Source organism: Hydractinia symbiolongicarpus, chromosome 14 (genome assembly GCF_029227915.1).
Source record: "Hydractinia symbiolongicarpus strain clone_291-10 chromosome 14, HSymV2.1, whole genome shotgun sequence".
Taxonomy (NCBI): domain Eukaryota; kingdom Metazoa; phylum Cnidaria; class Hydrozoa; order Anthoathecata; family Hydractiniidae; genus Hydractinia; species Hydractinia symbiolongicarpus.
This window is the reverse complement of record NC_079888.1, coordinates 2,052,082-2,074,594: the sequence shown is the minus strand read 5'-3', so window position 1 is coordinate 2,074,594 and position 22,513 is coordinate 2,052,082. Positions and strand designations below refer to the sequence as shown.

The 22,513-nt window shown below is 35.5% G+C and overlaps 3 protein-coding genes across 3 annotated transcripts; 2 read left to right on the top strand and 1 right to left on the bottom strand.

Annotated features, from left to right (window-relative positions):
* Positions 1-9,354: 9,354 nt before the first annotated feature.
* Positions 9,355-10,242, bottom strand: LOC130625043 (P2X purinoceptor 7-like). Its single transcript, XM_057440128.1, has 2 exons — positions 9,815-10,242; positions 9,355-9,526 (listed from the first exon to the last, which is right to left on the bottom strand). Exons 1-2 carry the CDS (start codon positions 10,240-10,242, stop codon positions 9,355-9,357), a joined length of 600 nt encoding a protein of 199 aa, XP_057296111.1.
* Positions 10,243-10,271: 29 nt separating this feature from the next.
* On the top strand, positions 10,272-11,615 carry LOC130625042 (SCAN domain-containing protein 3-like). The gene is made up of 5 exons (XM_057440127.1): positions 10,272-10,371; positions 10,566-10,793; positions 11,026-11,127; positions 11,169-11,178; positions 11,327-11,615. Exons 1-5 carry the CDS (start codon positions 10,272-10,274, stop codon positions 11,613-11,615), a joined length of 729 nt encoding a protein of 242 aa, XP_057296110.1.
* Positions 11,616-12,426: 811 nt separating this feature from the next.
* On the top strand, positions 12,427-13,940 carry LOC130625525 (uncharacterized). Its single transcript, XM_057440628.1, has one exon. The coding sequence runs from the start codon at positions 12,454-12,456 to the stop codon at positions 13,636-13,638; it is 1,185 nt and encodes a 394-aa protein (XP_057296611.1). The 5' UTR covers positions 12,427-12,453; the 3' UTR covers positions 13,639-13,940.
* Positions 13,941-22,513: the final 8,573 nt, after the last annotated feature.

Genomic DNA, 22,513 nt, shown 5'->3' with positions numbered 1-22,513 from the left:
AGGAACTCCACAATAATTTCCCAAGAGACCTATCACGACATTGTTTTATACTTGAAAAAACAAAAGAGCGATGTATCAGAAAGTACTGTAAGGTGTATCAGACGAAGCAATTATGTTTTGATGAGTTACCCTACACTTGGGTTGGTGGATATTTTATGTGTTCCTAGCACTACAGTTGATGTAATTCATTTTTTATTCTCCTTTATACTTTAATTATACTGCATTTTATTACACATTCATGTACCTAGGTATATATTATATATATACCTTTTTATACTTTTTATGGTGTTTGTAATTTTTTCATTTCCCATTGTGAACAATGCTTAGCTATTTGTCATCTCTAAAGGCCAAAAATATGAACGACAAACTACAATAGCGAAAGAGTAAAGATGCATGTTAGTTAATGCCCATGGATTGTTTCTTTGGCAAGTTCAGTTTTGGCATGACCTCTAAATTATGTTTCAGTTACTGTGGTAAACTGAGATGGTTTTTTATCCTGTTATGTAATATTTCTTTTTTTATTGTTATTTCTGTATATATACCATAATCTATATAATAATACGCTAAGTGTGTCCGTCTGTCTGTGACATGCAAAGTTGATGTCGTAATTTTCCTTTGATGTTGCCGAAAAAATCTTTGATGTTGCCGAAAAAAATATGTCTTCTTTGTCGTGAAAAGCCGCGAGTTTTGTGTGGTTTGTTAAATGAAGTTCTAGCACAAAGTAACGAAAATTGTGTTTGCAAAAAAGATGGCTGTCCTTTTTAAGCATTTGTCTTCTCTTGCCTTCAAAATAAATCTTTACAAAAGCATTTAAAAAGGGGCATGGTATATAAATGAAGTATAGAAAGGTTTCTGTAAGGTTTGTTTATGTTTTTTAAAGTTTTGATGATATTATTGATGCGAGACATGTTTGTTAGCTAGCATCAACCACACCAACAACAACTAGCTAGGTAGCTAGGAATTTATAAATATGTAGCCATGTTCTTTATACCTAGCTAAGTGTCCAGTTTATATTTAAGTGACCAGCTATTAGCTGCTGTAGCTACCTTATGTTAGCTTCAGTTTTATGTTGCTTTTTACATGTAAGCTAATCTTAGTGGTCTTTGCTGAGAATGTGACTGTAACTTATTTTAATTGACATTTTAAGCTTAAATTAACAAGCCACAACAACTTTTAAAAAAGTATTACATAATATTTAAGAAGAGTTTAAGGACTGTTTTTAAGCAAATAATGTATTTTTCACAAATTGTGTATGCAAATAATGTATTTTTCACATTTTGTGTAACTAAACTTATATAGCTACATCGGTTACATGCAATATGACGAAACGATTTTTATTTAACATGTAGTAATTCTGGTACCTTAAGTGTAGTGATTTTTGTTGTTCTAGATGTTCTGACTAAAATGTTTTTGTTTATGGCATTTTGTCTCAATTAAGAAAAGTTTCAACTTTTTTGAGAGAGTACAACACCGAAAAAACTTGTGTTTTTTTATATTTTGTATAAATTCTTACCGGGCAGGACTCTGTACAACATACCGAAATGACTGATCCCTCTCTATTTATAAATTTGATGCGTTCCAAATCACAGTTTTTTGATAGTTTGGGTAATATTTAATGAGTACAAGATGCAAATACTGATTTTTGTTGAATCAGAAGTATTTCCTACAACCATTCTTTTTTTACACTTTTGTGGAGAAAAAGTTTATGCAATATCATCAGAATAACTGATTTTGTTGCAAACTGTTTTTCTTTTTCACATTTTGGATTGAAATATTGTTATAAAGGGCATATATCAATAGACATATATATACCAAAATAATTAAATTCTGCAAACTTTGATTTTGTCGTTCACCTCTCATCTTTTATATTTTGATTAAACTTTTGAGGAAAACCATAGGAATTATTTAGAATTTGTATTTTGTGTTGCAAATTTAGTGCAAAAATTTAACTGTTGTGAGGGAGGACCATATGCAATTATATATACTAAAAATAATAATTTGATATTCTACAAGTTGTATTTTTGTATGCACTTAAATGACTGCTTTTTCTGAATTGAATTTGATGGGTTTCATATCAATTTTGTGGAAGATTTTATGGCTGAAGACAATATAGAACATGCCAATTGAACTGATTTTTGTTCATATTTTGATTTGCTCCTCATAAACCTTTGTGTTCTACATTTATTGTAAACTTTTGTGAGGAAGGACCATATATATATACAATGTTTTCAAAATAATGATTTTTGTTGATTTGAAATTTACTCCTTGCTCATTGCTTTTTCGACATTTCAGGTTAAAATGTTTGGTAAAGTCAGTACGGATCATTAGACAAAAAATTGTTTTGTTAACCGGTTAATTTTTACATTTTGTGCATATTTTTGCAGGAGAGGATGGTATGCAACCGAATAAATGATTTTTCAAAGTTTAACTTTTTGTTTTTAGGTGTTTTGTGTTTGTTTAAGTTTGGCTTAGATAGATAGATAGATGTGCATATTTTACATGGCTAGCCTCACAAATATCGAGGGATATACCCTTTCTATTATTTCCAGGAAGGGCCATGGCTTAGATGGAGAGTCCTAGAGTATTTAATGCTCATTTTGAGCGACGCAGACCCAATTAGGGCCCGCGCTCTACTAGACAACTCCCGGCAACATCCAACGGCCCACACAGTGTGCCATCTTCCCAATTTCCCTCACATGGCTTGGGTTAACCCGGGGCTATGGTAACATTCACTCGCCCATGTTGAATCGCCGTCAAGAGGAATCGAACCCCGGTCTCCCGCACAGAGTACGAGAGCTATAACCACTAATCTACGGCGCCGCTTTTTGATATTGTTCAGGTTGTATTGTTGTATAAGCATTTAGGGAAAAGACAATGTTTAAAATGCTTAAAGAACTTATTTCATAGATCTGTGCTTACTGTTGCAAGCCTTTCTTTTCGACATTTCAGATTAAAATATTGAAGGTTTGCAACATAATCACATAATAAGATGTATACATATTTGAGATATGTGTTATTTCTGACATTATTATTATTGTTGTCGTAACTGTCTGGGTTGTGACTGTCAATGTTGTAACTTTCTGCTAACTAGATTTTACACCTTGCACGCCATTGTTTTTCATATTTTGTCTGAAGTTTTGTTGGGAGGATTTCATGCGATTTGACATTTGATATTTTGTGTTAGATTTTAAGAACTTTTTTGTTAAATTATGACTTATATACTTTCTTTTTATGCATTTTCAGATTATTTTTTTTAGTAAAAGGCATATTCAATATACTGAAATATTTGCTGATGTCATCAAAATTCAAATGACAGAACTTTTCAATTGTTTTTCTGCCTAAGTGGATTTTTCCACGGGCCTAATCGACTAGATATCAAACATATCTATAATAAGATATCTATATAATAATACGCCAGTTCCGTGTCTCTGTGACAGGCAAAGTGGATGTGTTCATTTTTCTTTGATGTTGCCGAAAAATACATGTCTATTACGTCAAATTTTCTGACGTTACAGCGCGACGTCAATAATACTACTTTAACGTCAATATCCTATATTAAAATAATGAAGCCATTACAGTGCATCTAAAACTTTGAGGGCAAATAACTTGGAAACGAGGTGGTGACGTCAATGATTTTTCACCGCGTGGGTAACTAGGGACCACCTAGGACCAATTTGGGTAATTTTCCCAAACCTGGGTCCCCCGAATCCGTTTCGGAATGGACGGGTTAATTATGTCATCAAAAATCTTCAAACCCTAATATCTCTGCAACCGTTTACCAAAAGTACATGATCCTATACATTTTCTTAATCAGTGCTTTAATATCTATACGATGAAGGCAACAGGTATACGAATTTCTTAAAAAAAATTATGGGTTTTGACGGTTCATTGCTGACGTCAGCAAAATTTTTAAAACCTTATATCTCATTAGGCGTTTGTCAAAAACATATGATCCTATACATTATTTTGATCAGCGTTTTAACCTCTACAAATTACAGGGAACGAATAAACTAAACTTCGCCAATTTTTTTTGTACCTGCACTGCTGACGTCAGCAAAAAATCTAAAAAAACCTATTTTCCATTGTCCCTCTGCCTAAGTGGATTACTCCACGGGCCTTATCGACCAGTCTATATAATAATACGCCAGTTCTGTCTGTGACTTTTGCAAAGTGGATAAAATTTCTTTGATAAAGACGTCAAAGGAAATTATATTAAGATTAGTGAATCCATTGCATTGCACTTTTAAATTTAAGGCTAAATAACTTGGAAACGGGTAGAAATAACTGACGTCATCTCCTGCTTGGGTAACAAGGGACTACCTGGGACCAATTTGGGTAAGTTTCTCAAACCTGGGTCACCAAATCCGTTTCAAAATGGACGGGTTGATGACGTCATCTAAAAATCTCAAACCTTAATATCTCCGCAACTATTTGTAAAAAGTACATGATCCTATACATTTTCTTGATCAGCGTTTCAAGATCTATACGATGAAAGCATTAGGCATACAAATTTATGAAAAAAGATTTTTTGCGTTCTGACAGGTCTCTGCTGACGTCAGCAAAATTTAAATGACGGTTGTTTTTCTCTGTTATCCTGCCTAAGTGGATTTTTCCACGGACCTTATCGACTAGTCTATAATATAATACGCTAAGTGTGTCTGTCTGTGTGTCTGTGACAGGCAAAGTGGATGTCTTCATTTTCCTTTGATGTTGCCGAAAAATGCATCTCTAATATGTCAAATTTTCTGACGTTACGGCGTGACGAAAATAACACTACTTTAACGTCAATATCCTATATTAAATTAATGAAACCATTACAGTGCACCTAAAACATTGAGGCCAAATAACTTGGAAACGAGGTGGTGACGTCAATGATTTTTCACCGCGTGGGTAACTAGGGACCACCTAGGATCAAATTGGGTAATTTTCCCAAACCCGGATCCCCGAATCCGTTTCGGAATGGACGAGTTGATGACGTCATCAAAAAACCTTTAAACCCTAATATTTCTGCAACCGTTTCTCAAAGGTACATCATCTTATACATTTTCTTGATCAGCGTTTTAAGATCTATGCGATGGAGGCAACAGGTATACTAATTTCTAAAAAAATATTTAGGGTTTTGACGGTTCTTTGCTGACGTCAGCAAAATTTTTAATCCCTGATATCTCATTAGGCGTTCGTCGAGAACATATGATTCTGTACGTTATTTTGACCAGTGTTTCAACCTCTACACATTACAGACAAAGATTAAACAAATTTCGCAATGTTTTTTTTTATCTGCACTGCACTGCTGACGTCAGCAAAACATCTAAAACAACTTTCTTTTTATTGACCTTTTGCCTAAGTGGATTTATCCACGGGCTTTATACACTAGTTCTTAGATAATAAAATCAAGTATCATAGACTGGAAACTTAAAGTAGCAAAATGTAAGTTTAGTTTCATATATGTCTATTAACTTTGACTTTCGATTCAGTCATCCAATTGGTAGGATGTCCTGTTAACAGGATAATGCAGGTTCGAATCCTGTCTGAATCAATTCTGTTTTTTATAATGGCTATATAGAGTAGATGTTTATGTAAGTATGTATATATATAATTGTTGATTTCACAAAGTATTTATATATATCTAAATGCTTTTTTCAGTGCAACGCAACTCTTGGAAATTTTAAGAGGGTATGCACAGGAAACAAGATGTTTGACATAATCGAAAGAATCCATAGCAAGGAACTCATGCATTGTGGTTCTAGAAAAACTTTTGAACAGGTATTAACGCCTATAACTATTTTTGGCCTTACGGGAAAGTGTAATTAGGAAATCAAACATAAATATAAGATAACAATGAAACATTGTCAGTTAATAAAGTTGTTAACTTATAAAAAAATAAATATGTTTAAAGAAACAAGTTTTTAACGGTAATTGATTGATATTAATAGCCTTTCAAATCCTAATCAGATGCTGTATAATTCCTTCACATGTTTCAGATTAGTAGAACATACAGCAACATTCCAAGAAGGACTGTGGAGTGTTACACAAGGCATTGTACTGTCTGTGCCTTAAAATCTGTCCAACTGAAAAAGGCTCCTCTGAAGCCCATTATCTCAACTGGCTTTCTTCAAAGAATTCAGGTGACATTGTAAAAAACTGTTTTAGTTGTATCTAATTACTTTTACACATAATGCTCAAATAGAAGTTTTTGATATAAATTGGTACCATAGTTACTGTTCCCTATATATTGGCTTACAGGGAAATTAAGTCCAAATTTTTTTTCTTCGGAAATATCTTTTACAAACCCTACTTATTTTGATGGTATATAAAAAAAATTGAAATTCTTTGAATTTACATCCCTTTTCTAGCATAAAAGTTGACAACAGTAATCGCCATGTTTAAATCATAAAAAATCTGCGATGGAGATCTATGACGTATTTTACGCTCATTTCAATTTTTTGATCTCTTCATCTTTTTTAAAGTTGTTTACACAATGTGAACAAAAGTAACAGCGTATTTGTTGATGTTATCTTTCTTCCAAACACGATGCCTACTTGTAAAGCTTATGGCTGTAGAAATAGTACTGGGAAAGGAGAGGTGAAGTCTTTTTTTATGATTCCTCGACCGAACAGTAACGAAGAAAAGTTGCGTTGTTTGAGACGGATAAACAACATGGGTCGTGCCGATGTGAACATCAATACGTTGAAATTTGGTAAAGACGCTGTGTTATGCGAAGATCATTTTCACCCAGATTGTTTAAAAAAAGAAATAACATTGCCGGAATATTTTACGAAAAGAAAAAAGAAAGAGTTAGTACCGGGGGCAGTGCCAACAAAATTTTCGCACAAAACATACGATGAAATAAACATGGACGGCACAAAACATTTACAGCAACGAAAAAAAATTATCTGTTAGACGAAGTGAAGAATTAGCACGTTCTGAAGTTGGTCACTTTTTTCTAACATATAATTACATCAGTTTTCTTTCTATTTTTTATCTAGACTACCTCTGGAGTGTTTTTAAATGATATTGTTTAGGTCCTGTTTACACTGAGTTGTATTTAATTTTGTGTTTTACAGCTTATCGGCCATCTGCTAACGGAAAACGAAGTTTCTCAAAACGAAACTGTGAATGTTCAAACAAATCCAACTTTGGTTGAAGAAGAAACCATCATGATCATAAGTGTGAAGGATGTAAGTCACGCTGTAACTGATTTTGATTTGTTGCAACTTTTTTTTCGGTAAAACTTAGTCATTTTATCTTTCAAGATTATTGAACCAACCCACAAGAACGTTGGAGTTCAATGTGAAATATCACTAAGCGACTTAAACAGAAGCTGTCAAACTGATCGGTTAGAATCATGTGACTTTGAAGCGCAAGCTCCCGAGTATTATTCCATTTCTGCTAATTACGTTGCTGTGGTAAACAATCACGCATATTCCAAAGAAAAAACTGTTTGCTCCACTCCTTCTAAAAGAAAGCACGTTTGTGAGGACGTCTCACTGTCTCCTATAAACTCGTCATTACAATCCTTACCAACTGACGATGAAAAAGACTCTGATTACATCGCTGAAAGTGCAGAAGAGTCAATCAATATTAGTGATGCTCATGAAACCGAACGAAGCATTTTAAAAGAAAAGAAATTTGTTGTTTTCGAAAGCATGCTAGATGAAATATTTAACTTACTGCCCTGTCGTTCATGTGATGGAACCGCAACCAGTATCGAAAAGCGTGAGCAGGGAACGTGTGTACTATACAAAGGGTATTGCATCAATGAGCATGTGGTTTTTGACTGGAAAAGTCAACCCATGCTTGGAAAAATGCCAGCATTTAATTTGTTGCTATCCTCTGCAATATTTTGTTCAGGTAAAAAAAATCTTCTTTTGCATGCTGCATGATGATATGCAAATTTACAGCAGGCTATGCCATGTTTTCAAACGGGTTGAAAGCAACCTCATCTCTCGGACATGTTGACTTTTTGTTATTTTCGCTGCTCATTCAGCACGCTGCAGTCTGGATCACCTAAAATCATATATTACCATTTTAGGAAACACATATGAAAGGGTTAAGAAAGTTGCGAATTTTTCTGGTTTAAATTTTGTCAATCAACGAACATACTATGATGTTCAGCGATCACTGATAATCCCAACTGTAAACGACCATTTCGTGAAAAATATTGCCAGTGCAAGAGAGGATAGTCGGGGAGAGAATGAAGCATGTCTTGGCGATTGCAGATTTGACTCACCTGGTAAATCTGCCAAGTATTGCACATATAGTTTACAATTGTCAGCGTCTAACAAAATTGTTGCGACAACCACAATCCAAACAACAACCGGTAAAGTTTCGGCGCCCTTGGAGTTACAAGGCTTCAAAAATTGCCTTGAGCAGTTAAGTTCCGATAACTATCCTGTAGGAAGAGTTGCCACGGACCGAAACAGGCAAATCGCTAAATGGATACGTGAAAACAGGTTAGATATCATGCATCGGTATGATCCATGGCATTTTGCTAAGAACATCAAAGCCAAACTTAGACCATTAGTAAAACGAAAAGATAGGCGAATATTACAGGATTGGATCAAACCAATAGGAAATCATCTTTTCTGGTGTGCCGAAAACTGCCAAGGTGACCCAGAGCTGCTGGTGCAAATGTGGAAGTCGATACTTCAACATGTTACGAATAAATATAATTTCGCGAAGCAATATCCCAAGTATCTCAGGTGCCGACACGAAGCCTATTCTAGTGCTGAGGCACGAAAGAAGAAGTGAATTGAGAAACATTCGCCAGCGTATAATGCATTGGAAGAAATCGTCCTTGATAAAAAAAACTTTAAGGATATGGAACTTCTTTGCGAATCATACCACACAGGGGGCGTGGAAGTTTTTCACTCACTGATAACAGCGTACACACCAAAACGGCAACATTTCGAGTTGAATGTGATGAACGCCCGAGTGAAGTTGGCTATCTTGGACCATAACAATAACGTTCGTCGAAAGCAGGCTGTTGTAAAATGCGCGCGTAAAGGGAGTCAGAAGATCGGTGAAAAAAAGTGGAAGTTTGTCTCAAGCAAATTGAATAAAGAGTGGGTCGCGAAACCTGTGAAAGAACCCAAGTCTTTCAGTTTTGTTGATGCGATAATGAATGACATAATTGAAAGAAAGGAGAGTGGGGTAAAGGTAAAGATCTCTGGTAAAGAAGTTGTAAACAAGCTTAGTCGACCACGTAACATTGCCCACACAGCCAGACCTGACACTTCGAAAATTTTAGAGAAACGGAATTATGCAAAACGATTCAAAAAATAACTCTGGTCCGTTGTACTTTATTTCGCTTTTTTGTTGTTGTTATTGTTTGTTTAAAAATGTTAAGTCCCGTTATATGTCAACAAATTCTTTGAATCCAGTATATTTTCCATCTGAATCAGGAAATTCTTCCCTTATTTTCCGCACAACACAAGCTGGAATCACCACGCGACATCCTTTTCCAAGCCTTTCATAATAATGTACCATGGCCGTGTACTGTCGGTAACTGGTGTACCTCATTTCCCTACAACGGAATCAAAGTTTATGTTATAGTGTAAACCAGGATAAAATATTCGAAAGAAATTATTTATTCATCAAAACTTCTTTGAAACAAATTGTTATTTGAGGCACATGGGCTCTCCTCCTTTTTTATTAGATATTCAAGGAATGACATTATTTTAAATTTAATTAAATAATCTGCGATGGTGTGTATTTTCATAGCGCATGGACCTGTAAGATTAAGTGTATGACAATGAGAAATATGGTCTGTGAAAATATTTACGAGAAACATATTTTTTGAAGAAAGACTTACTTATTAGTATATGTGGAGAGTTCGTTATATTTTTTCTGATATCGTCGAGGTCGTATGCTGGCTGTCTCTAACACTGTGCGGTTCAAACATAAAATTTCAAAATCCTTGTGCATCGTGATGCACTTGTTATCATTCAACTTGTCGTTCAATAAATTGAAAAATTCTTGGCAACACTTGCATTCCACAAGAGTGAAGCAATTATAAATAACGCAACATGTACAAGTACACCAATGCAAATTTTCAAGTCTGCTTGAATTCAATTCGTCTTCTTCTTCGCTATCACTAGATTTAAAAGTCACTTTTTCAAGTTCTGCTTTGGAGTATTCAGGCTCATTCATGTAACATCCTGTTACTGACGTTTCGCTAGAGTCACTTGAATATTCTACTTCTGAAATAGGAGAGTCAGAGCAGGAGCTTGAATTTTCCATATCTCGCTGCTTTCGCTCAGCGCAAGCTTATGCTTCTTCAGCGTAATATACGTCACGATATAACAGTCTCCAGAATCAGCCGTGACCTCAGAAAATTTAAATGGCGCTTACCGTTCGCTCATAGAAGGGGTAACTTTTATATTAAAATCAATCCAAATAATATTTATTTTTCAAAATTTTGACCAGAATTTGGGAAACGAACATAATGTTAACCGAAATAATGCTATTTAAGTTTGAGGCTTAATTCCCCTTTAAATTTCAGATTGACTTGATTGATATGCAATCAAAACCTGATGGAATTTACTAATATATTGGTGACATAGTTGACCATTTTTCGAAATTCCGTGTGCTGTCCCCCCTGGACAGAAAAACAGCTGAAGAAAGATCCAAAAGATTTAAAGATAGGTTTTTTAGTGTGTTTGGACTGCCAAAAATCATACACTCAGACAATGGGAGAGAATTTGTTAATGGTGTCATGGAACATGTCGCTGCATCCTGGCCAGGAAAAACAACATTCGGTCATGGTGCTCCTGGTCATTCCCAGTCCCAAGGTTTTTAAATGTCTCTATTGTGTTAGGTGTTTTTTGTATTGTGCATATATTATTTTTTTACACATTGTTGGTAGATAAAGTTTAGGCATAATTAATGGTACTGGAACTAAGCATAAGCGTAAGTACAACTCAATTACCAAAAAGAAGAAAACATATATTTTCTAATACAGCTAAAGGCTGTGGTAAATTTTACTGGGTTCTTATCTGTGTGTAAGGAATACTGTTTTTTCAGGTTTAGTTGAGCAGGGAAACGCAACAATCCAGACCATGATAAGTGCCAAAGAGATGGATACAAAGACTTCCTTCTGGTCTAAATGGCTTCCTGAAATACAGTGTAAGTGCACGCTTGTGACATAAACAAACTGTATTACCCAGTTATGTCTATGTGAGGGAGTGAATTTAAAAATAATTATCCTGACTTTGGCTGCTTAAGTTGCTCCATTGATTTTTAAACCAGTATCTTGCATGAATCCTTGCTAAAATCTAGAAAAACTGGTAAACATATGGAATGTTAGTCCTATATTTATATTTAGTTGTTCACCTACGGTTGTTGTTAGCAGCATTAAAAAGACACCGTTCAAAGTTGTTTTTGGACAGAAACCAAACGGTTTGGATCAACTGGATCTTGCAACACACTGGGTAGAAGAAGATACTTCAGAACTTATCGAAATCGATGAAACAGTCGATTTTTCTGCAGATCAACCTAATCCACGTAGTGAAACACCATTTGAAACAACATTCCCTAAAAGATCAACTGTACGGGAGAAAGTTGCTGCTGAGATTGCTAGGAATGCAACTATGATGACAAAAAAAATATTTTAATGGAAAACGAGTCAAAACCATCAACTTCACGCAAGGAGATAAAGTGACCTTGGCGATACCAAAAAAACTACGTCATCACTCTGAATAATGAAAATGTACCCACCGGTTTTGTACATTTTCTCTGAAGCAACTTTTCTGAATTAGGCATCAGTGCAACTTCACATAGCCGGATTGGATACATAACAACTAAGTTTAAAGACTTATTTGATCGAAATGAACAGTAGTAGATTTCATTATACGTGTCCTACATTACCAATTATTTTACTATGTTCTTTGACTTATGTTATATTCATGTACTTGTTAAAAAAATTCGGCAAGAATACTTACTGTCTTTGTCATTTGTTATCTTTTCTTTTGTTTTTAAGGTCACCGAGTCCGATATGCAGGTTTTTAAAGTTTCGAAGTTCAACAGACACCCCAACCCATATGATCCAAGAAAGTTCGGGAAAACGTAGGTAGAGGTTATATGTCTGCCCATGTTGTCCGAAAAGGTTTAGGACAATATGGGTAGAGGTTATATGCCTGCCCATGTTGCCTGAGATATTTTAGGACAATATGGGTAAAGGTTATCCCAACAATATGGGTTGGATTCGGACAATATGGGTTGTTGCCGTTCTTCGGACAACATGGGTCGGCCGGACAATATGGGTCGGAACAGTACTTATATTTAGTTTGAACACTACACTACATCGCTACAAATAACACTCATCAAATCATAGTCATAAGAAAAAGAGATAGTCTGGTAATTCCGGGCCGTCCATAATGTGTTCCTATTGTTCACAAGCAGATGTTTCTTAAATCGGGGTGGCCAGTTTAAGACTGCACGGAATTATCAATAATGGCTGCCCATGGGGAGGATTTCTTTGGTGAAGATGATTTTGATGCAATCTTGGCTGTTATTGATGAAGATTTATTAGAGAAAAATCGTGATTTAACTAAAGAATTATCCGAAATTGTTGAAGAAATAGTTGACGACCCTTCTGAAAGCTGTTTTTTCTGTGATATATGCTCCAAAACATGCAAAACACAACGGGGACTCACAAGACACCGAAATGCGAAACATCGTCAGCCACAAAACCAGTTAAATGACGACAGCCTCACTACTGCTGAAACCAAGCTCCATCCGTTATACTTTAAGAAGTACACCCAATTAAGTGCAAGTAAACTTTCTAAAGATGAATGCTATAGTGAGAAGACCAGAAATGAATTTGTCAATTATGTTATTACAAACGACGATACAAACTTTTCCTATAGTTTTGTCAGAGATGTGATTGGTAGTTTTAAAGGCGATGCTGAAAAGTTTTATCCGGCCTTCTATAAATCTGTGTCTGTAAATATTGTTTTCAGAAATTTATCAAATCGAAGCTCTATTCTCCTTGGTTTTGAAGTGGCTAATCACGTACTTGCTCATCTCACTAATTCAACTGTAAAAGAAAACACTGTAGAATTTTCTTCCCATGTGAATTTTTCACCCAAAGAAAGAAACATAATTCAATATCTAAGTGGTTATGTATTTAGTACCCTATATCGTCGCATTAGGAGATCAAAAAAATCAAGAAGTATGCTTGGAGTTCAAAGTTTGGACATCTTATTAGCTGGAAAGTCATGTCTTGTGGAAGACGATAAAAATTCTGATTTAGTAAATATGAAGGACAGAGGAGGGTTATGGTCAGTAACCGATGATGTTTTCAGAATTTTTTGTTGTGCAGAACTTGAAGTTCGTGCTGCAACTGCTAATTTTCACCATACAATTGATAGTAAGAAAATTTTTTCAGACCTGCTTGAGAACCCTGTTGTGCTTTGTAATTACAACAAAATAACATCACACTCAACCAAAAAAGTCACAAAAGAATTAGCAATGAACTTACTTGAGCATCTCATTATGCTTTATGTTCGTGTTCGTGTTTTTTCATTTGTGAAAGATAAATGTGAGCTGCACAAAATTGCATCAAAACAGAAAAAAGCTCGATCTCTACGCACTGAAATCAAGAAATCTTCAAGCAATCTTTCAGATGGACATTGACACTAAGAGTCCAGAACAGTGACTATAAACCTGTTACAACTGCTATTTTTATAGCAACAAATTTTAAAACAATATTATTTTGGCACATGGTATAATAAATAATTATGGAAGTCTACAAAAAGGTCCAGGTAGTGTATATAGGTTTTAAGGTATTTTAAAATATTTTTTATTAATGTTTGTGTTAAGCAGAAATACAGTGCTTGTTCTTGCTTATTAAGCCAATTTAATGTTTTTTATAAATGTGTGGCTATAAAAATAACCGTTTTTAGTTTCTTCTTTCTTCCAAGTGTGTTTAATTGCTCTTACGGCATGGCACAGCTTCAATATCAATTTCATGACAGTTACCAGCTATGGGTCGGAAAATCTTTTGTGTTCAATTGTGTTGTCGTTATAACCAAAATCACGGATTGATGGGTTATCTTTCCTATGACCAATTGCACGTTGACGACAAAAGTAGTTTTCAAGGGGATCTTGACAAAATCTTTCTGTCAGTACATATGGAACTCCATTATTAATTAAATACTGGATTAATTCAACAGTAGAGTGGACAGTGATTTTGATTCCTTGGTAGGTTTGCCGTGAAATAAACATATTTGCTCTAGCATTATCCGTAAAATTACCAGGCCTATCAGCAATTGAATCCTTCCATGTTTTGAAATATCCTAGAAATGTTTCGGTCAACCATAAGAATCTTTCATCATCAACAGATGTGTACGGTTTAAGAAATGGTTTACGTTTAATTGCTGCTTCTTTGGTATTCTTGACGTTAAGACAGTCAAAAAATTGATGATGATAAATATTTCTGCTGCTCTTCCCAAAAAAATTTCATGAATGGTGGTATCTTGAGATTAGTTGTTGACATAATTTTTATGAAATCATCACCAAGACTTTTTTGGACTGGAACTGCACAAGTGGAAATTTCATCTTGCATTTTCTTTAACTCATCCTTTAATTCTTTATTTTCCAACCGGTGATTTTGAAGGGTTTTTATGATTCGGTCTGGAGAAGTCATGGAAATTGGTGCTTTAAGTTTGGCAGGTGAAATTAAATTGTCCCTTTTCCTTTTCAAACTTAAGCTTTCTTTTTACTCCGACCTAACACATTCCAAGCATTTTTCAGAAGAAGGTGGAATAAGAACTATGCAATTTGGAGATTGATACCATTTGCTTTGATGAAGAGGTGCACTAGTACTATCCTTGATGTTAAATACTTTTGGAACACAGTGCTCAAGACAGCTACCAGCAAAGTGGTCTGTCAAACCTGGGCATAATTTCAAATCCATAATTAATCTTGTTAAATATGTGATTGTAATAAGTTTTAGTGATTGAGAATAAATGTCGTGTTTAGCAGGAACAGACCATAATAAAACACGAACAGTAAAAACAAGATTATTATCAACATATATCTCATACTTTGGAACTGAGTGGATAGCATCATGACAGGCAAAAGAAGCACAATCACTTGTATAGGTAAAACTCCAACCGACTAATTGCAATAACAGAGTTTTAGAAATAAAATCTGTAAATGACTTGTACTGATCAGTAATGACATTTTCCACTGGTTCAATTTTTTCTGCAAAATTAATTGTGCTGATTGACGAGGCTTAGAAGATGTGGAGGATGAAGGAAAACTTTTAATAGGAAGGTTTATTGTGGGGATAGCACCGGGAACAAGTGTGGTTCTGCTAGAGTGGTAACGATTCATTTGATCTTCGCTGAAGTGCTTTTCACAAATATATATTTTCTTTCTTTGAATTCTATCCCTTAGAGCATGATCAACTTCCCTATCTCTTATCACAACATCAACTAACTTTTCTCTCCACGACTTGTCAAATTGATTTTCACCAGCAGGAACTTTAAAAATAGATAGACCTTTATATTTAGCCCTTCGTGAAACTGTGCAACCGTATGTAGAGCAATTTTCGCCAGGCATGTTGGGGATTTCCAGTTGAGATTAAGTTAGCTTTAGCCATGTGATATATGGTCACTTTGACTAATATCATGTGACTTTTTCTCGGATAACATAGCGCCTCAAACTCAAACTTCCGTTAATATAAGCTAGCTATATCGCAGCCGACGGAGGAAGGGCTTGTTCATGAAAACAAAGAAAGGGTATGTTTAGCTCGCTAGTATATCACTATTTTTTACATGTAATGAACCCATTCTTATTTTCACTCACACCTAAAGCTAGCTAGCTTAAAACTGCAGATTTAGATAGAATAATAATAGAACTTAGATAGCATTTAGCTACCTAGCTACTGTAAGAGTTATCTAGCATAAAAACCAACAAACAATGCCATATAGCTAGCATAAAACTAGCTACAAAGCTTGCATAAAATTAACTACTTAGCTGGGATACCCATGTAGCTAGCAATAAATTGCTATTTTTGCTGGCATAAAATCAGCAACATAGCTAGCATAGAAAAATTCTTTGAGAAAGATTTTTTGCCTATCCTCTAGCTAGCTATTATACATAAGCCGGGAAACCCGGCGTCGAAACGCCGGGTTAAGCCACAAGTAAAGGTGTGATCCGGCATTGAACACTCTGTGGAGCGCTTAATAAGAGCCCTAAACTGTCCCACACGATAAGGTGGAGCGCTTTAGTACAGGTATACAGTATGTCGTTAATCATTTGAAGCGCATACACCATTATAGTGTGCGACTGTAACATATTTTTCAAAAAATAACTTTCCCGCAATGATAACTGATATAAAAACAGAGTTCACAAAGTGTTGTTACTCCATCATAGCAAAAACAATCGTCAATTTTATTTCATTTTGCGGAATAACTTTTTGCGCAGGTTAAAAAATTAATCGTGACACTGAGCTGAACGCTTAGTACAGTTAAACTGTGTTGCACAGGCGTAAATCAAGTTAAGCACATACACCATTATAGTGTGCGACTGTAACATATTTTTTTAAAATTACTTTCCCGCAACAATAGCTGATATGAAAACAGAGTTTACAAACCGTTGTTACCCTGTCATAGCAAAAACAATCGGTCAATATTATTTTATTTTGTGGAAAAGTCTTTTTAAAAGTTAAAAAATTAATCGTGACACTGGGCTGAGCGCTTAGTACAGTTAAACCGTGTTGTACAGCGTATAGGAATAATACCCTTTTGAAAAAAACTTTCTCGCAGACACAGGGCTGAGCGATTAGTCCAGGCGTGATTCCCAAGAAAGTTTAAAAATTAATTGTCACAGTGGTGGGCTGACCTTAGTATATACAGGTAAACGGTGTTGCACATGCCCATAGGCGTAACAGCCTTTTACAAAAAACAGTCTGTTTTTAACACTGGGCTAACCGCTTAGTACAGTTAAACACAGTTGAACAGGCGCATAAGGCGTATTGCCCTTTTCCGAAAATGTTCATTGCAACTTTGGTTTAAATAAAAACAAAGGGAACAGTCTGTCGTTACTCGTCCAGCCAAAACAATCGCTCAGCCATTTCATTTGCAGAAAAAGTTTGCAGAAAAATAATAAAATATGTAGCTATACCTAGCTAGCTAACTGCATTTAGCATAAAAATTATATATTGCTTAAGAATATTGTTGTAGCCAAACTGCATTTTTATACTTTCACTTTTTAAGGAGCTAGCTAAATAGCCACAGCCTAAACATAAAAATAAATGTTGGCTAGGATAAAAAGCTCTTATACCAAACAGAATAGCAATAAGTGAGGCTCTAGCTAGCTAGTAGCTATAGCTAGCTAATCTTCGTTCCTAGCCAAACATCCTAAAACTGGTGCGTTTAAGATCTGTACGTGGCTAAAAAACGTCACAATATATTTATCCTAACATTGAAAACAAACAGAAAACAAATATTACAAATATATAAGGCTTTTAGAAGATAAAAAAGTCAAACAGGCCTACAAACCTCACACACTGACCACAAACACGACCATTATCAAAATGGCCTTCGTTCCGCGAAGATCTTGGTTTTTTTTTAAAGAATCAGGCGTTGTGAATGGTATTCCACGCGCGAGCGGTCAAAACAAAGTCGGTAAAAATATATCGCATTTGGTATCAGCGCGTAATTTACAAAATTTCGTGTTTCCGTTACGGGACGCATCTTTCGCGGACAGACAGACAAAATACGGCTATTATTAAAGAGATATACTACACAATGAGTGAGATAATTCTACTCTGTAGGAATGTCCCATCATACAGCTTGTTCTAGCTACAATCGTCCACAAAATGGCCAAACATAGCCAGCTAGATATTTTGCAGATAGTACGTTCTGTTCTCACTCGTGATCAATGTTTATATACAGCTATGTCACGTGTAATTGTTTACGTTGCTTAGCCACAAAAGGGCAGTTCTTAACATTAAGGGGGAATAGACAGCTATATTTTCGTGGACGATTGTAGCTAGCTATATATATTGTACACGTCAGGAAATAAACTTCTCCCATAAAATATTGCATTTTTTTTTTGCTTTAAGAGGGTAAAAACAGGTTATAAACTGTATTTTTATTTTTAAATGTTACAAAATTTTCCACAAAGTAAAATTGTTTTAGGTGCGTAGGATAAGAACAGCTTGTTAACTGTCTGTTTGTTTGAACCGAAGTTAGGATAGTTTTTTGGAAATGGGTATTATGCCGAAACGTATGTGCGAAACAGTATACCTGTGCAAATCACTCAGCCCAGTGTTAACAGCAAGCTGTTACCTGTGTTTCTATTTAACAGAAGTTGCGCTAATTTTATGTTTGAAATGGTATTTAACCTATATGGATGTGCAACATTGTTTACCTATACTAAGCGCTCACCCTGGATTGAAATTCACTTTTAAGTTTTGAGAAATTCGCTAAGATGGGCACAACATATAAACTGTGTTTTTGAAGAAAAGTTATTATTTGAAAAATATATTACACCTGAAACATCTTACTGTTGTGTGTGGTTCACATAATTTATGATATACTGCATACTTGTACTAAAGCGCTCCACATGAATGTGTAGCACAGTTTACAAAACGTATAAATCGCTCTACACCAGACGTTTAACGACGGGTGTTACAGTTACTTGCCACTAAACCAGACATTTCAACGCCAGGTACCCCTGTCTAGTTAGTAAAAAGGCTATGTGAGCATATATAAGATGCACATGTAAAGTTTTTCATATATATATATTCATGCCCTTCGTATGCCTTTTCTGGTGCCTGCCTACTATGCCCTTGCCTCCCATGCCTGTGCCTCCCATGCCTTGCCTACCCCTGCCTTGCTGATTCCTCTTCCTGTTTCCTTGCCTGCCTTTGCCGTGCCCTTTCCTTGCCGTGCTTAATGCCTTTGCCTTGGCAACCTCTCCGCAACACTTTCTATACTGGTGACTATGATCAAATCAATCGTTATTTATTATTGTTACAAACATAGCCTACGCGCGTGGCGCATTACAACCCGCCTTGAGACCGTCCTAAAAGACTAGTTTTATCTGCATGATGTAGTTGCTCCTATTCTCTCTAACAGTACTGCTGGAGCTTTTATTAGAATCGTAAATTTGTTGACAATACACATAATCGTGTAGCAAAACCTTTGCATCAATATAGAAAGTTTTGCGGAGAGGTTGCCAAGGCAAAGGCATTAAGCACGGCAAGGAAAGGGCACGGAAAAGGCAGGCAAGGAAACAGGAAGATGAATCAGCAAGGCAGGGGTAGGCAAGGCATCGGAGGCACAGGCAAGAGCATAGTAGGCAGGCACCAGAAAAGGCATAGGAAGAGTAGGCAAAGGAACGGTCAGCACTGGCAAGGCCAGGGAACGGCAATGCAGGGTCAGGTATCTTAATAGAAAATACCCACAACTCAAAGATTATGTATACTCATTATCTCTAGGATATGTATCATATTAGGCCAGGAGTATAGAACATATTGAGGTGCAAATATTTCAAATTCAATAGTTCATCAAAAAGGTCTCAAATTTATATCAGGTCAATATACAGTGAAGCATGATAGTAGAATTATGTGCCAATACAAGCATTTAAACAATCGGTCATAACGCCGAAAAAACTATCATTTTTTGATAAATCTGAGATTAAAAATTAACTTGGTTCCAATGACAACAACATTAAAAAGTCAAGAATTAGAAATAATGAGAGAAGTCCACAAGAAAGGCAAAAAAAATTATTAAAAAACGCCTTTTTAACTTTTTACTATAAAGTGATAGATCTATTACAAAAAACAAAGCATTTTTGGTCTCTATAAATGAAAGTGATAAATGTATGCAACTCTCCCCTCTACGACTTAAAGATTACCTATTATATTCAATATAGCTAATATCATATACTTATGAAAACCTGGTTGTTGTAGGTGCAAGATAATTATGTTTTTCCTAGCCCTGTCCAGGATTTGAACCTGGATCTCTCATTTGCATGGGTGCTATAGCCATTAGACCAGCAGGGCATAAATATATATATAAAACTTTACAGGTGAATATTATATACATCATCATCATTCTCGGCTTAACGTCCGTTTTCCATGGTAGCATGGGTTGGACGGGGTATATTAATGACCCTCTTCCAATCTGATCTAGACTGTGTTAGATCTAAACTCAACTTCCTCTGTATCAAGTCTGTCCTTATAACCTCCTGCCAAGTCTTTCTTGGCCTGCCTCTGGGCTTTGCCCCAGGAACTATCAAGTCTCTACACTTTCTTACCCAATTATCCTCCTCCATTCTTTCCAAGTGCCCCAGCCAATTCAATCTTCTTATCTGGAGGACATCTTTAATTCTACTGAGACTTAGCCTGATTCTTAGCTCATCTGAACTCTTTCTGTCTCTCAGACTGGCGTTACACATCCACCTAACCATTCTCATATCATTCCTTTCTAAACGGTCAAGATATACACTTCGGAATTTACAGCACACAGCCTAGTTAATTAACCTTTTGAGAAATGCTGGTTAAGCCAAAAGTAGCTGTGTCACCTGGCGTAAAATGCTTGGTGAAACAGTTAATACAAATTGTAAACTGTACCACACATTCAGGTGGAGCGCCTTAGTACAGGTGTGCAGTATATTGTAAATCGAGTGAAACACATAACATTTAAGCTGTTTCAGGTGTAATTATTTTTGGATTCAGAAAATATAATTCCTCCACCTTTAGCTGGAATAAAAACACAATTTACATATTGTGCCATGTCATAGCGAAAACAGTCAGCAAACCTTTTTTTTTCACAAAATGTTCCCGGTGAAACTTAAAATATATATGTACTTTAATCTGTGGTGCGCCATTAGTATAGGTAAACAAACCCTTTCAAAAAAAACAGGTAATAGCTTGTCATTAACACTAGGCTGAGTGATTAGTACAGATATACTGTGGCGCACACATACGTTTCGACATAATACCCCTTTCCGAAAAACTATCCTAACCTCGGTTCAAATAAACAGACAGTAAACACCCTGTTGTTATCCTACACAGCTAAAACAATCCTTCAGCAATTTTATTTTGCGGAAAAGTTTTTGTAACATTTAAAAATAAAAACACAGTTTAAAACCCGTTTTTACACTCCTAAAGTAAAAAGAATCCTGCAATATTAGGGAGCTTTTTAGGGGTGTGAATGACCTAAAAGTGAAAAATAGTGATAGCTCTACATAACCTTCCATTTTCACTATATTTTTCAAAATAAATACTATGGACAAGGTTGCAAAAAACACATCATGGAGGTTGCATTTATTCTTTTATTTATAAAAAAAGTCCAGGCTCTTCTGCTAAAAAGAATATATATCTATACCAATGTTCTTTGCTGATTTGGCTAAACTTTTGGTTCTTAGTTTTTTGTCTAAAATTGTTAGAACCAACATATTTTGTGGATAATTGTAGATATTTGATGGTACTTTCCTAATCAGAGCATAATTAACTCATTGTGCAGTATGTGTATGACTAGAAAATATGTCTTAAGGATCATTTAAATCTAGCTACATAGCTAATTTTATGCCGGCCAAGTAGCCAGTTTTATGTCAGATAAGTAGCTAGTGAGAAAAACAGTTTTGTGCTGGTTAACTACCTAGTTTATGCTGCTAGCTAGCCAATTTGGTAGTGTTATACCAGCTTATTTTGCCACATATGTTGGTAGTTATTTGCTAGTTAGGTGTGGGTGAGAAGAGGTTCATTACATGTAAAAAATAGTGATATACTAGCTAGCTATTCATACTTCCCTCTTTCGTTTTCTTGAAAATATCAGTTCGTCCCCATTTTCCGCTTGGCACCATCTTTAAAAAACAACAAACACTCCATCGCTTTGCTCCTTGATAAACACCTTGTCTCGCTTACTATAAACTGTACTAAAGAATGACCACGTTAAATTGCCGGATTACTGTGATTTTTTGTTTGAATTTTTATAATTCGGATGTATAGGGACGAAATCGCATAGAAATGCTATATACTCTCCATCGTACTTCTTTTCCCTTATATTTGGCTTATATAATGAGGAAATAGGCTCCGCTACTCTCCGCAAAAAGTTTTTTTTTTCACACACTTTTTTTTGTACACATAACTAGTGTTAACTAAAAGTGCTAACTAAAATTTATTATTTACAATTATTTTTTTTTAATACTACTGTCTATTTATTCTGATTGTTCGAATGTTTTGATTGTTTTTGAATTTTAAAATCTCTTCACAGATTAGATTATTGATTAATCGCTGCCTACAATCCTTGAAAGAGAATTGGAGAGTTCAATGTCATTGATTGTTGCAGGTTCCCTACCCCACAATGAGCGTGCGCCTCTGATGCATAGTAAAGTTGATCTTAACAAACTGAATGAGATCTTCGACCTTATGAAGTTGGTCGATTGTTGAACTGTGACAACCCGCTTTTCAGCAATCATCTCTGATAGTTGTTTGTAAAACGCTCTACACTCGCGACCCATTCCTCCATTTGTTGAGAAGACAAGG